This window comes from Sturnira hondurensis, unplaced genomic scaffold, assembly GCF_014824575.4.
Source record: "Sturnira hondurensis isolate 20B ecotype Veracruz unplaced genomic scaffold, ASM1482457v3 Scaffold0009719, whole genome shotgun sequence".
In the NCBI taxonomy this organism is placed as follows: domain Eukaryota; kingdom Metazoa; phylum Chordata; class Mammalia; order Chiroptera; family Phyllostomidae; genus Sturnira; species Sturnira hondurensis.
In genome coordinates, this window is record NW_028082350.1 from 10,783,023 (window position 1) to 10,797,888 (window position 14,866).

At 49.1% G+C, this 14,866-nt stretch overlaps 1 protein-coding gene across 1 annotated transcript in view; it reads right to left on the minus strand.

The window, feature by feature from the left end:
* The window catches only part of ABCC4 (ATP binding cassette subfamily C member 4 (PEL blood group)), a 222,820-nt gene that overhangs the window by 121,116 nt on the left and 86,838 nt on the right, over positions 1-14,866 (minus strand). Inside the window, exons 12-18 of the mRNA XM_037057558.1 lie at positions 12,480-12,574; positions 12,173-12,259; positions 6,141-6,237; positions 2,872-3,081; positions 1,419-1,559; positions 934-971; positions 160-254 (exon numbers count right to left, since the gene is read on the minus strand). Coding sequence (XP_036913453.1) covers positions 160-254; positions 934-971; positions 1,419-1,559; positions 2,872-3,081; positions 6,141-6,237; positions 12,173-12,259; positions 12,480-12,574 — 763 coding nt within the window. The remainder of the gene's footprint in view (positions 1-159; positions 255-933; positions 972-1,418; positions 1,560-2,871; positions 3,082-6,140; positions 6,238-12,172; positions 12,260-12,479; positions 12,575-14,866) is intronic.

Sequence of the window (14,866 nt, forward strand, 5' to 3'; positions counted from 1 at the left end):
TTAAAAATAATTATTCTAATTAATTCACACAGTAAATGTGACTCAGACCCTTAATCTGTTAAGACATTACTGAATTACTGCTGGAAGCCTAGTTATTCACATGGGCCCATTGTCAGCACCTCAGAGTCTCATATAATAGACCCAATGATTACACTTTACCTGAATAAATTCCTAAGTACCAGTTGAGATCCAGCGTCTCAGTTACATTTCCTTTTCCATTTACAGTGGTGTTCAGGGCGCTCTGTTTATTTGCCCTACGAACAGAGAAGGAAAAATATTAAGCTAGAGATGAAATTTAGATACACACCAAAACAAAACAAAAAACCCCACACTTATCTTTGACTTGGGAGTCACGTTTGTTTAATGCTGGAAGGTGACTCCCAGCTCACAGGACCCTGTGTACGTCTACCTTATAAAAATTCAGTTTAAGCCTTGACTGGTGCAGCCCAGTGAGATGGGCATTGTACTGCAAACCGAAAGGTCGTCAGTTTGATTCCCAGTCAGGGCACATGCCTGGGCTGCAGGCCAGGTCCCCGGTGGGATGGCGGGTGGGGGGTGGGGGGGGGTGTGCAAGAGGCAACCAATTAATGAATGCTTCCCTAGTGCATCGATGTGTGGTGTGTCTCTCTCCCCCTCCCCCCTCTATGAAAATAAATACATAAAATCTTTAAAATGAAAGAAATTCCATTTGAACCATGCCTCTGCGTTCTCAAAATTGTCTGTGAAGATGCTGCTGAGCATCAGCCATGGATAGAGACCATGGGGGGGTCACACTCCACCAGCAAGAAAAACTTTCATTTTCCTTCGGGGAAACTAAGTGAGGATTCCAACAGGAGGCTGAGCAAACGCCACCGCTCCCCGACTCTGTGAGACAGCGAGGCTCCATGTGGCTTTCACGGCACCTTGCGGCCAGCCCCGAAAGACAGAACTCACCAGTAGGAGAGCCACCAATCCTGAAGAACGTAGGTCACCTGGAGCAGGGAGACAAACACATGCACGAATCACAGGCGAATGTCACACACCAGCTGAAAAACGCTCCCCCACTAAAATGGGTCATCTGAAGGCTCCAGAAAACGGAGACGGTCCTTCCAGCTCAGGTCAAGGTTGTGCCAAGCCCAACACCCCACACAACAACAGGTCAAGGAAGTGCCTGCTACATATTTAAGTCTTTACAAGATATCCTGTGTGGGGTCTTTTCCCTAGAAGTTAATGTACACGCAACGCCAGTCAAGCATTGCCTATCTTGATCCCCACAAGATCCCCTATCTTGTGCCTATCTTGTGCCGTCACATTGCAATGCAAACCCAAGTGGACAGCAAAAATACAGTCACAGAGTATACATAAAATTCAGTGTAAACATAAACATTACTGTAAATATCGAGCTGGGGGCACAAAACAAAACAAAGGTCTCTGTTTACATGCGCAGCGACGTTAAATAGAATAAGGACAATGATGATAAACCAGTTGGCACCGGCTGTGAAGTAGTTCCGGTAGGCCTTGAGACCGATTTTCCCTTGGGAACGGCTCTCCTCGGTGACTGGAACCTGTACGTTCTCAACCTGGCAAGGAAAAAAGGCCGTGAGAGACAACACTTTAAGGAACCCTAAACGGTCAAAAGGTCAGCCACGCACTCCACTGGCAAAGCCGTAAAAGAACACACAGGTCTCACAGGCTGGCAGCGGTGAGAAATGGTGCCTCTCTTGCGGGGGCGGGGCGGGTGGGGTGGGAATATCTACATATGTGACCTATGCGTTAACCCTCAGGCCCAGCCACCCCACTTCCAGGAATCTTCAGAAGTAAGAAAATATTTGCATGAGGATGTTGTTGCATGGCTCTGCTTAAAACAGAACATCATGATTTCCAGCACGTGCACAGCACCCCCGATTCACATACGTATGTAGAAGCATGTTCCACAATAACACACAAAATGACAGGCAGCCAGTGCAGCACTCTAGACCCTTTGAGTCACTCAATAATGGAAGCATAAAGCACAGTCAGAGCCCAAACTGTTAGCCAAATACAGTCAACAGGGCCCCGCACTAGTGACGTGGAGTAATGAGATTGAATAACAAGGGAGGGCACAGGATCCAAATCAACTTGGCTCCTGAATTGTAAAGAGTGATTCCTGAGTTTCAAATGTGAGAGACTCATCTGAATACGTGAACCATCTAGGCTCCTGGATTTGTACAGTCCTGGATTTGTGTAAGGGGATCTGGTGCATTTCTGCACTTCGGTCTGGAGGACTCAGCATGCATTAGAGGCTGGCGTGAGCCAAATGTGTCCTCATTTGCATGGTCCACAAGGGGGTCAAAGATGGGTTCCCAGTCTTGAAGGGTAAGAAAAGAGGATGGAAACTCACTCTAAAGTGTCTACCGTGTGTCAAGTCCTTCGCACTTGCTACTTCTGACCTATCACCAACCATCTTACCACTGCGCAAAATAATGCCACCAGTCACCTCTGGTCCCAAAACACAGCAACGTATAAGAAAAATAGCTGATTTAATGTGGCAGGATGTGGTCTGAGGGGGTCTTCAAATGAAGCCTCTGGGTACAAAAGGGAAGCCTGGGCCATCAGAGTAGGTAGGATTCACCTGTGATAACTTCCAGATCTCTAATGTCAATTACTGGGAGCCACATATACGTGGGAACTCGGAGCAGTGCATTTGCTACTGATGTCCACAAGATTCTCCATCCCATGCCCACAGTCAGGCTTGCTCCCTTCATTCTGTTTTAATTCTACAAATGCCACAGATGAAGCCCTCGGAACCACAGGATCTACTTTGGGACAGAAGACGTCAGAAGCGCAGCAGAATGAAGACCCATGGGGCCACCGCGAGCAGAGAGAACCAGGGCTGCAACACGGGAGACTCACAGACTGGCTCTCTGGGGCAGCGTCTTTCAGCGAGGGTCTGGAAGACTGCTGAGACCAAATGGAAGACTCTGAGAAGGTCCGATGCCTCAGCGTGGGACTTTCTGGGGTGGAAGCTTGCTCGGCCTCCTCATTTTCCTTCTTTAAAAGGGAACCGAAGTCTACCCTGGATTTCAGAAACTCGGTGTAAGTCCCTTTTTGCACCATTTTACCCTAAAATAAAAATAAAGAATGGGAGAGAGACATGTTTGCATTTGATAATACTAATCAAGAAAAGGTAACTGGTCTTAAATTAGACTTTCTGGAAGAAAATTATCCTTCGCTCTGGAATTCCGGCCGACAAATCTAGTTCAATTCAACTTGAGACAGACTGAGCATTCTGCTTTCTGCTAAATGTTGTGTCACGTGCCGAGCGATACAAAAAAATTGGTGACTGTGTGCCGCAAATGGAGGTCACGACGTTAATGACCTCGGGCCTCTAAGGAAGCCAACAGTATAGATGTTGGTAGGAGTATCTGAAGTCTTTTTAGACAACGTGGACATTGAGATGAGTCTCCTATGATGAGCAGAATTTGAACTCAAAAGAACAGTACCAATTGGGGAGGATATTCCGGGGCGGGGGACCAAGATTAACACAGGTTAGCACATGTACCCTACCGGGACAAGACCTGCGGGAACAGGCCCTGGATACAGAACCCACGAGCAGCATCTCCATGGCCTTCATTCTGAAACTGCCCTGGGAACTCGGGAAGTCCCCAACTACAAGTTCAACATTCCACATGTTAAAGTGACTCAGTGAGGAGGCCGTTAGATGGGGGGGGCTCGAATGCTTCACTCAGCAGCCTGTGCAAGGACACCAGCCCTAACCCGGAGTCAACGCACTCAAACACGAGAAAATGAAACTTGGGGACAGTCACAAGGGGCCACCTAGGCTTTCCCAAACCAGGCAACTGCTTAAGGTACAGCTAATCAAATAATAGTTTTTAATTACGTAGGGCATCTCGTCCCATAGGTCCCTGTCCCTACAAAGTGGTACAAAATAACGTGTAGATGTTTTCACTCTTTTCTCACCCGGTGGAGCAGGACTTGGCAGATTTACTCAGCGGTAAACACAGTATTAGGCAAAAATCCCGGGGTACAAAAGAAATCGGAGCAGGGCAGCCCCGGTGAAGGCAGGAGGGGAGAAAAATGGCCCAGCCCCTCTGGCCTCCCACTCACCTTGTCCCCCCAGGAGACCCACGGAGAGAAACCCAATGAAGCTTCCGGGAACCATTTGATACTGCAGAATCACACTATCCTTCGTGATACACTGTGCCTTGTTCCACTCAGGAGGCAAAATTCATACATTTCATTTAATGAAATCACTGCTTTCTACTTAGTATCTGTGAGATACACAAGGAAACAGCTAAGGGTGTAAGGAGAGCAACTTCTTCAGCAGCCCAGCCCTGGCACCTCCAAGAGGGGACAAGGGGGCAGCCAACCCCTCTCTGGTGTGAGAAGAAGGACCAAATGAACAGCGAGGATGAACCCACCTCACCCAGGGGTGCTCCAAAAGGGACAAATGTCTCGACAGTATTAATGTTGGGGGCGATGTCCTCAGAAGAAGCAATAAGGGGATCCCCCAAACACCCAAGGACTAGCTCAGCGGGTTGTTCTACTGTCCTGATTCTGTCCTCACAGTGTTGCCACACTAATCCCACCCCCCTGCACATGAACTTCATTGTTCTCGAGTTTGAGGAATCTGAGCCCCTCGTCCCTGGAGCAGTGGCGGACAGTCAGCACACGGAACTGCCCTTTCACAATCCTTCTTAGGGCAGACACCCCCAGAGTCTGTCGGAACAGGCAAGGGTTAGGGATGGAGGCACAGAGGCACAAAGGCTGACAAGCCAACGAGAGCCACGTCAACCACTAAGCCTTAACAATCCTCATAACCTGCATCCCACCAACCACGCTCGCTGTTGTGGGTTGAACGGCGGCCCCCTAAAAGCTACGTTCAAGTCCTAGCCGTGATCCCTGTGACCGTCACCTCATTTGGAAATAGGGCCTTTGTAGATGTTATGGAGCAGGGCGGGCCCTAAATCCAGTATGACTGATGGCCTCACAAAGAGAAGGGAAAGGAGACTCAGACAGAGGGACACCACCATGTGACAACAGAGGCTGCGACTGAGGCGCTGCATCCAGAAGCTACCGGAAGCAGGGAAGGACTTTTCCCAGAGCCTCCAGGGACAGCATACCCCCACCAGCACCTTGACTTGGAACTTAGAATGAGGACTTTAAATGTCTGTTTTAAGCCACCCAGTTTGGGCACTTCGCTGTGGCAGCTCTAGGAAATGACATAAAACGAGCCTAAGCCCACCCTTCGGCCTTCTGAACTTGACTTAGACTTCTAATTGTCTCTGCTGGTGCCCCTCCGGTGAACCTCAAAGGGGTCTTTTAAAGTCACACATCAGACCACACAGGCCTCTGCTCTGGACAATCAGTGGCCTCCTGAGCACTTCAGGGCCTGCTGCCCACCCGCCCACCCGCGGCTCCAGGCTCCCACACTCTACCTCAGCCACTCTGGCCTTCCTGGGGCTCCTTCCAGGGCAGGTCCTTCCACAGGATCCTGCCTCAGGCGCCACCCCCCACTCCAGGTGACGCAGGCCCCGCCCCTGTGTAGGGAGGCAGTCAAGGTATCAGCCCCACCCTCCATCGCTTTCACTCCATCTATCTCCCACGAGGATGGAAGTCCCCCGATGGCAGGGACTTGGTGTCTCACAGCTGCACAGGGTCTCACACGTATCAACCAGCAACCAAGTACATGGGGTGCATGGGCGTCTCTGACCGGGGGGCACTCAGCTAGGCCCTCACGCTCCATTATCAGTGGAAGACACTCCTTACTCAAACTGCACAGAACAATCAAACGGACACAAACATGTCTGCATATCTCTACTTCCCAAACAGCGGACTGTGACTTAAAACGTGCAGGAGGAAGACAAAATGTCCTAAATAAGAAAGCAGCATCATCCTTAACAATTTCGCTGAAACAGTTATCATTTAAAACCGGGGCAGCGGTTTTATGTACTGTCCTCTAAGGTGTGTGGCTTGGCATGGAACAGGGGTGTTCCTATATGTCTTCGGATGCATCCTCAAAGGCACGGGGTGGCAGCTCTGAGAAAAAAAAAGACAAAACCCCAGGCGGAAGGACGCAAGGACAGTGACCTGGCTGGGAGGCCTGGCCTTCAACAGGCCTGCGAGCTAGGAAGCTGCACAGACTGCTAGAGGTTACTCACATCTTTCAGTATCAGAATCTGACTGGCGGATTTTAGGTACTGCAGCTGGTGGGTCACTAAGATTGTGATCTTCTTGTGCAAGGTCTGACAAATGCACCTGTAAAGGGAAGGGGGACAGTGTGCAAAAACACGTGAGTGGGGTGCTCCGAAAAAATGTGCATTCTGAAAACATAAGGAGACAAAGACAACACAGTCGGAGTCGAAGATCTGCAGATTAAATGCTAACGCTAATACAAACATAAATCAAGGAAGCCAATGGGGTCCTTGAATTCACCGGCAGCAAAGTTCAATCCAGCTCCGCAAAGAAATTCTAAAACACAGCCCAGTGTGGGAAGTAGCTACGGCTAAGTGCTGTTTTTCTCCCCAGTAAAACTCGGCTTGACAATCTACATATATTTTGTGTTGCGAAACAATTGAGCCATACCAAGATTCCACACCCCAACTGAATCGAAAGACCACTTATGTTATGGCTGTGCAGGAAGAGGAGAAAGGGGGAGGTATGATATTAACGTGTGCGCATGTGTCCTTAGGTAGTTTCCTGGTTGATGAATTATGATTTATGGTGTACATATTAAGCAAAAAAAAAAAGCCTTAGATTCTCAAGAACTTTTGTCAGAGTGCATTTTTTTAGATGCTTCTCCAAAACAATAGTAGAGAGAAAGTAAATGTTAGTGCAGCTTCCATCAGACCCGACACCACTCCCACTTCCCTGTCTGGGAAGCACGTCATCTGTTGTTAGGACTGAAAACCTGCCGAATAGGAAGATGTATGAATGAACCCAAATGGCCCTTATCACAGGGGACTCACCCATGACTCAAAGTGCCAATTCTCTTAGTGAAGACCCACCGCCTCCACACCCAACCTTGAAGTTTTGTGGGTTTTTTTTTTTTTACCTCAACATGCTGCAACATTTAAATGCACACCCCTGGGAACTCAGCCCCAGCTGCAACCTCCAACAGTCTGCAACGCCCCCCGCCCCAGGTAAAAGAGGAGCTGGTTCCAGACCCCAGGGTATCTGAGCAGGGCTCTGGGCCCACCCTCTGGCTGCTCGAGTCACACACTGAGCAAATCTCGGAAACAGGGCCACAGGGCTCCCTGCAGAGGTGGGCCAGCCCACGAGCTCTGGAGGCACCTGGACCGGAGCTCACGTCCTACCCTGCACCTCTTACCAACCCAACAATGTCAGGCGAGCTACTAAACCTCCCGAATCTCACTTTGATCATCTCAAAACAAGGCTAATGTCAACTCACAGGCGTGCTCTGGGAAATAGAACCAATACCCGCTTAGTAAACGCTAGCTCCATTCTCCACGCTGCCTATCAGCCGCGGTGCCATCTGCTTTGGAGTCAGGAGAGGAAAGCCCTAAGGGGACAATCTGGAGACTGGTCCTATGACCAGGGCAAGGCCCAGGGTGCAGGTGCACACATTCTCACCTCGTGGTCTACATCCAGAGGGATTACCTTTCCCCTTGGACTTGGCTCTGCTTGGCTCTCGCCAAGCTCACTACTAAAGCTTTTTGTGGAAGTATTTCACCTTATTTCGAAATGACCTGCCACTCATCCCTGAAGACAGGTGTTAACCAAATCTGATCGGTTGCTCTGTCTGAGATGGGTCAACCCAAAAGTTTTCAAATGTTTTCTTCCTAACAGCCCATCATTGATTAGGTAACATAATCATAATGATATTGTAAGTTGGTGGCTTTAAATGTCTCCTACCTTATGCTTCTTATTAAAAAGAGTCAAAATTTATGCCCTGACTGGTGTGGCTCAGTGGCTTGGGTGTTGTCCTGCAAACCAAAAGGTCACTGGTTCAATTTCCAGTCAGGGCACCAGGGCCAGGTCCCTGGTTAGGGGAGCGCAAGAGGCAACCGCACATTGATGTTTCTCTCCCTCTCTTCCCCTTGCTCTAAAACTAACTAAATAAAATGAAATAAAAAGTAAAACAAGACAGAGTCGGAGCCTTCATTCAATCAACACACATTTGTTGAGATGCCCGGCCCCATTCTAAGCGCTGAGGATACAACCACGGGGAAAGAAAACAAACAATGCTCTGAAAACAGAGGATGGCGGTAAGTAATACAGAAAACGCACCTCGGAGCTGTGATGGGGGCTACAAAGACAAAGCTCAGTGAGGGCTGGGGCTGCTCTCTTCGATGGAGGGGACAGGTGAGCCATGAGAGTACCTGGGTACTTCCACGATGTCTCCATCGTGGAAGAAGGCACAGCAGGTGCTGTGGATCTGGCCATGGGAAGGCGCTGTCCTGCGTTCACGGTTCCATGGGGGGTGGGCAGGTGTAAGGTTCAAGTACAGCCCCTTGAAGGATGTAGGGCGACAGGAAGCTCACAACTCCCCCTGGGGGGCCAGGAGGGACAGGAAGAAAGGTGGTGTTGGTGTCCTTCCTCTTTCCCCTTTGCCCTGGCACAGTGTCCCCTGGCTCTTGGACAGAGAGAACAACGTCTGCACAGACAGACAGATGTAAGAAAGGGCTCGCCTCACTCTCAATGCCACACAAATGCCAGTGTGGTTGGATGTGCACTGAGGTTGTGCGAGGAGGTACCGGAAAGGGGAACAGGGGGAGAGTGAAAAGAACCTTGCTTGCCGTTTCAAGATGCTGAGCTGCATCCTGACCAGGGAGTGGGGTCAGTGAAGGCCTGGAGCAGGGACAGGGAACTGAGGAGGAGGTGGGATGGGAGATCTGATTCGACCAGAAGAATTCATGACACAGGAGGTGGGTGACGTGGGGCTTTCTAAAATACCCCGGGGATCCGTGGCTAAAAACAAACTTGGTTGACGTCGTTAATCTAAGGGTCCCTAACCTTCTGGATGTGATAGAATCCACTTAATGTTTACGACATCTACTAGTTTGTATAACTCAGAAACCCTAATAACCTTGGGCATATAGTCATGAGTGCTGTAAACTGTTAATGGCAAGGAAAGGCGTAATTCATTCACTTTTAACACAAAACACTCACATTACTAAGCTTCGACACGACTGCCATCTTTCATAGCACATTGTTCAATCCAATTTTCTGACTCATTGAGAACACTCTCCAGTTGCTGCTGAGTGGTTTTCTAAATTGCATTCGGGTGCCCAGGCCAAAGTTTCTCTAAAGAACGTGGTTCTGATTAGCAAACAACAGTTTTAACAAGCTTGCTTCCATCAAGTGTACGCCCAACGTCATTAAACCCAAAAGGGGCTAGAGGACTTTATAAATACCCGTGATCGAAGAACTTGGGAGAGCTTTTGTGGTGAGTGCACTGACACTTAGCCATTAAAACCCCGCCCCTCTTCTCCTAGGGACATGAATGCACTGGCCAGCAGAAATGGTTCCCGATGTGATAGAAAACTTGTGCGGACATACAAGTCAGGGCGGCAGTCACGTGGGAGTGCAAGGTGGAGTCTGGGGAGCAGGGAGGATGAGCTGCTACTGTGGACACCACCATGGGTGGGGGTGGGTGGGGAATCCCTGTGTTGGCTGAACTCACTACATGCCACAAGGCACTTCCCAGCCTACAGGAAAATCCATCAGGTCACAAGGCAGGAAAGCGTGGGGGAGAGAGGTCAACTCACACAGCTACAGGCCACGCCAACTGCCTACTGGCCCTGCTGTCCGCACTCTGAAGAATTCGATGTACTACGTGCTTTTTTAAAATTGTGATAAAGTTTATGTGAAATAACATTTACCATTTTCACCATCCATCTCTAGAACTGTTCATCACTCCAGTAAATAAGCCCATTTTACACATCCACACTCTGGTGGAGAAAGGTGAGGGGACCTGCCCAGTGACCCATGCTTAATGGATGACCTCGAATCCCAGCTCCTAGCCCTGGCCAACGTGGCTCCGTTGGTCGGGTCACCCCACAAAGCAAAAGGGCAGGGGTTCGATTCCTGGTCAGGGCACCTGCCTGGGTCATAGACTGGGTCCCCAGCAGGGGGCCTGCGAGAGGCAACCAATGTTTCTCTCACACATCGATGTTTCTCTGCCCTCTCTTTCTCCCTCCCTCCTCCTCTCTCTAAAATGCATAAATCTTTAAAAACAACAAACCCCCAGTGCCTAGTGTGCTGCCTCACACCATCTCACTCTGACGCTGCTGACTCTGCTCTAGGAACTCGTGTGTCACCTCCTTGCCCCCCCAAATTCTCATGTTGATGCCCTCAGCCCCTTGACCTTAGAATCTGGTGGCAGTGACGAAGTTAAAATGAGGCCACACGGGTGGGCCCTAATCCAATCTGACTGGTTTCCCTAGAACAGCAGGTCAGAATATAAAAAGAAGACGGGGGTGGTGGTAAGCAACAACCACGGGAGGACAGGGCAGGAGGAAGGCCACCCACAGCTAAGGAGAGAGGCCTCAGAGGAAACCAAACCTGCAGACACCTTGCTCTTGGACTTCCAGCCTCCAGAACAGCGAGAAAATGCATTTCCCTTGTTCAATTTCCCTGGCCTGTGACCCTTCGTGACGGCAGCCTGCTTCGGACTAAATGTTGGCGCCTTGGAAAATTCATACCTTGAAACCTCATCCCTCCTGGGATGGTATCGGAGATGGACCTTTAGCGGGGTGACTAGGTCATGTGGGGGAGCTGTTGTGAATGGGATTCGTGCCCCGATGGAGGCGACCGCCACAGAGAAGTAAGGGCCTTTCCCTTCGCACCGTGTGAGCACAGGGCGAGAAGGGGAGCCAGGGGGGCGTGTTCCTCAGACACCAGATCGGCCTTGATCTTCAACTTCCCAACCCCCTGAACTGAAGTCAATTTGTGTCATCTTTAAACCACCCAGTCTATGGCACTGTCCCCACACCCCTCCCCACCCCGGTACCCTCCACCGAGCCCCGTCCACAGGCAGCTTTCTGATCTAAGCTGAATGCCTAGAGCTGCGTGCTTCTCCTTCCTTTGAGCATCTGTTATCCTTTATCAACACCCTTTAAGCATTGAGGGGAACCACGCATCTGTCTTGACAAACTCCAAGCAGAGACAGATTCCTCAGGAGCCGGAAAGGAGACCTAAACTTCCTGCCCTCCCTTCTTTGGCCCAGTGTGGATCTGCACCCGCTGACTTACTGCCCTGCTTTCATAAACTAAGATGTCTGTGTGATCACAGGTGTGGCAGCCTCTATCTCAGGGCACACAGGAGGCCTTCCACAAGTGCAACACTATAGGGCTTCAACAAGGGCAACTGAAAGGTTTCGTTGGCTTTACCAGGGTAAACGGCAGGAAGGTATCTATGGGGCAGATTGGATGCTGTTTTAGCAAGAGCAAGTTCACGGCCAGCCTAGACTGCACAGGAAATGTCCATTGGTGCACATTAGGTTATCGTATGCACAGAAAAGAGATTCAGAGTGCTCTAGTTCAGTGGCTCAGGGCCTAAGAAAAGCCAAAGAACACAAATTCCAGAAACACAAAGCAAGAGGCAAGAGTTAAGACACAGTCTAGAGCCCTAGGTTCAAACTCCAGTTCACCTGACATGGGTGGGCATGAAATGATCAAAGCCATACCCTGCTACGGAACAAATCATTCTTAAATTTCCAACCCACAGAATGATTCAGCAGAAACCCACAAGGTCTTTCCATGGAAGACCAATGTCACTATTGGACATGTGGCTTCTACTGTGTCAAAAACAATGGTGGACAAAAAGAACTGGCAACCAAGTAACAGGTTCCTGAGTCCCACCTGCAGACTTAAAATCTGTATGTCATCCTTCTTGTTTTGGGGTCTGCATCCATCAACAGCGTCTTGCCTATCAACTGCAAGTGTGTGTGTGTGTTGTGGGGGGGTTGTGACTTGCAAACTTTGCCCTTAATTTCTTAACTCCCGAAAGCATGCACTCCATTTGCCTCCACACACTGTAAGCACCTTCTGGTCCTTGCACATCTTGATCTCCTATTTGTGCAAAATTTCTCTAAAGTGGATCTTGTGTGGAGGGAAGGGAGGCAAAAGAGAGACATCAACGCGGAGCGCACTCAATCTTCTGAGGTAACAGGCTTCGCTGCACAGGGTTCTTGGAGAGCAGGAAGGACGTACAATATGAGGGGACTCACAGGTGGAACAAGTGCTTGCCAACTTCCGCATCCACCGCACTGAGGGGGTCATCCAGGAGGTAGACGTCTGCATCCTGGTACACGGCTCTAGGAAACGGAAAGAGGTTTCAGGGAGAAGAATGCTTCCGGTGCCCGCGGCTCATCACTGAATCACAACAGTGTCCCACAACTCAGCCGATGTTCACTCCAAGAGCCAACAAAAGAATCCGAGACCAGTGCTCCACACACTGCACAGGGGTGGCGTGTTCCCTGTCCCTGGAAGCGGCAGAAGAGGCATGTGCAGGGTGTGGACCAAAATGTGACTTACCTGGCAAGGTTAACTCGGGCTTTCTGCCCTCCACTCAGCGTGGCTCCCCGATCTCCTATCACAGTTAGATCTCCGTCCTCCAAAAGCTCCAAATCCTATCCAGAAAGAGGAAAAACAATGCCTTAAAATGTGTTCTCCCATGTCGTCCTAAACTTGTAGCCTCAGGTCTTCACGCACAAATGTGACCAACAGCTGTGGACTTATTTCATAGTGACTCAATTGTAAGCTTGCCCCTTTCAAATAAACTCCCAGGGCATTTTGTTTGTTTCCATCCTGGAGTTTTTCACAGAGTTGATGCATTTAACCATTTAACAGATATTTACTGAATATCGACTAGACGTCAGGCATTGTTGTAAAGAATTCAACACGGTGCAGAAAAGAGTCTTGAAATTGCGGAAGATGATGAACGCAGGGTTAGGGGATAAAGTCAAGATTCGGCCATGGGTCAGCTGGAGTAAGTACCGGTGACCACAAACTGCAGGTGGGTGGGCCAGTCTGAAGATCTGTGCTAGAGATACAAGTGTGACAGCTGGTGGCACATGCCTGGCTTGCAAAGGCACAGGACTGATTTTATCAGGAAATGAGTGTAACTGGCCCTGACCAGTGTGGCTCAGTGGGTTGTGTGTCATCCCACAAAGTGAAAGGTTGTTGGTTCGATTCCCAGTCAGGGCACATGCCTGGGTTATGGGCTCAGTCCCCCATTGCTCTCCCTCTCATTCTCTCTCCCTTCCCCTCTCTCTAAAAATATATAAATAAAATCTTTTTTGTAAAAAAAAAGGGGCGGGGGGGAGGGGAGAAGCGTCTTTTAACTACTCATTGTGCTGATCTCAGCCTCAGCTCCGGAGAAGGGACGACACCCTGCCCGTGTCTTCAGTGATACTTAGGGCACAATGACAGACGGACAGACAAGATCTGCACAAGAAATCAAAGCAGGAAGCGCGGTCTGAGCAGGAAAAACCAAGGTCTGTTCCAGGAACGCTATGCGGATCAGCTAGACAAAGCAGATACTTGTCCTGTGCAAGCCAGGGAAGACTCAAAGCTAAGGAAAATGAGAAGGTTTGAGTTGAGGGCCTGGGAATCTATCAGGAATTATATGTGGCTAGCATTTCAAAAATAAGTGGACTAATCACAGTATCTAAGAAAGAAGATGACAATAACACCCCTAAATGACGGGAAAACAATCAGGTTTGGATCATACATGGCTATATTAGACATTTCTAATTAGATTACTGACAATCATCGCTAACTGGATCCTGGCATAAACAAGCATCCATCTAGAACACAGAGCAATACCCGTCTGCAAACACAGCCTTCATTTCTTTGTCTCTACTTTGGCCAATGTGGGGGAGCAAGCAAATGGCACATTGGATCTCTGCAAGTCTCACTTTCCTCTCCCACAAAATGTGCTGCAGAAACAAGAATTCCTGACTCAGGGATGCTGTGAGAATCGAGAGGAAGCATACGAACAGCCTCTACAAATGGAAAAAGGACATGAATTAACTTTGGCTATTATTTCCTGACCAAGCCAACAGCGGGACCTCATTCACATCCTGATTCTGTGTGACTTGTAACGGGCAAGAGACAGAGCATCGGCATCGTGACCCATCCCTGACACCCACAAAGACACAATGTCACAGGGTCCCTGCATACCCAATGCTGAAGGACATCAGATGGAGAACAGCAATGGCTCCAGCATAAAGACTCATTATTATTTCATTTCATTCCTTCGTTGAGCTAAGAAGTTAGAACCATCTCTTGCTTTTGGTTTTCGGGGGGGGAAACAGGGAGCCATTTTAACTTAGGTTCCCAGCCTTCTGGGAACACACACACACACACACACACACACACACACACACGGCAGTGTACTCGGCCCCTGGTTCACTGTGACCGTCCTGGAAAAGTGTCCTTCCTTGATTTCACATCATTTTGCTTCCCTTCTCAAAATAGACCCATGTTGTAGCACAGCAATCTTAGCCTTTTTCTAGAAAGGGCACTTAAACGCTACTCTTTCATTCACTAGGACTTTGAGTGTCTTGGTTGACTCTGAAATCTATTTATAGACAAGCCTCCAACAGGAAAAACATTTCAAAGGATTTGAAGGAACACCGGACTCAGACTAATTTCCTCATCGTGGTTGTCTGATTTGGCTAGAGCAGCAACTTTCAGCCAGGTGCCGCGAGAATTTGAACATCATGCAATAGCTATGTAGTCTGGGGCACTGACCTCTCTTCCCTTAGACTGTCCAATAAAAAATGACAACAGCCGACGACACAATAGCCCTCGGGTGTGAGTGAGTCAAAATTATAGCTCTTTTGGGGGTCAGATTAACAACAAAGAATTTGGTGTGCCACAGAATTTTTGTAAGTAGTCTACATGTGCCATGAGGA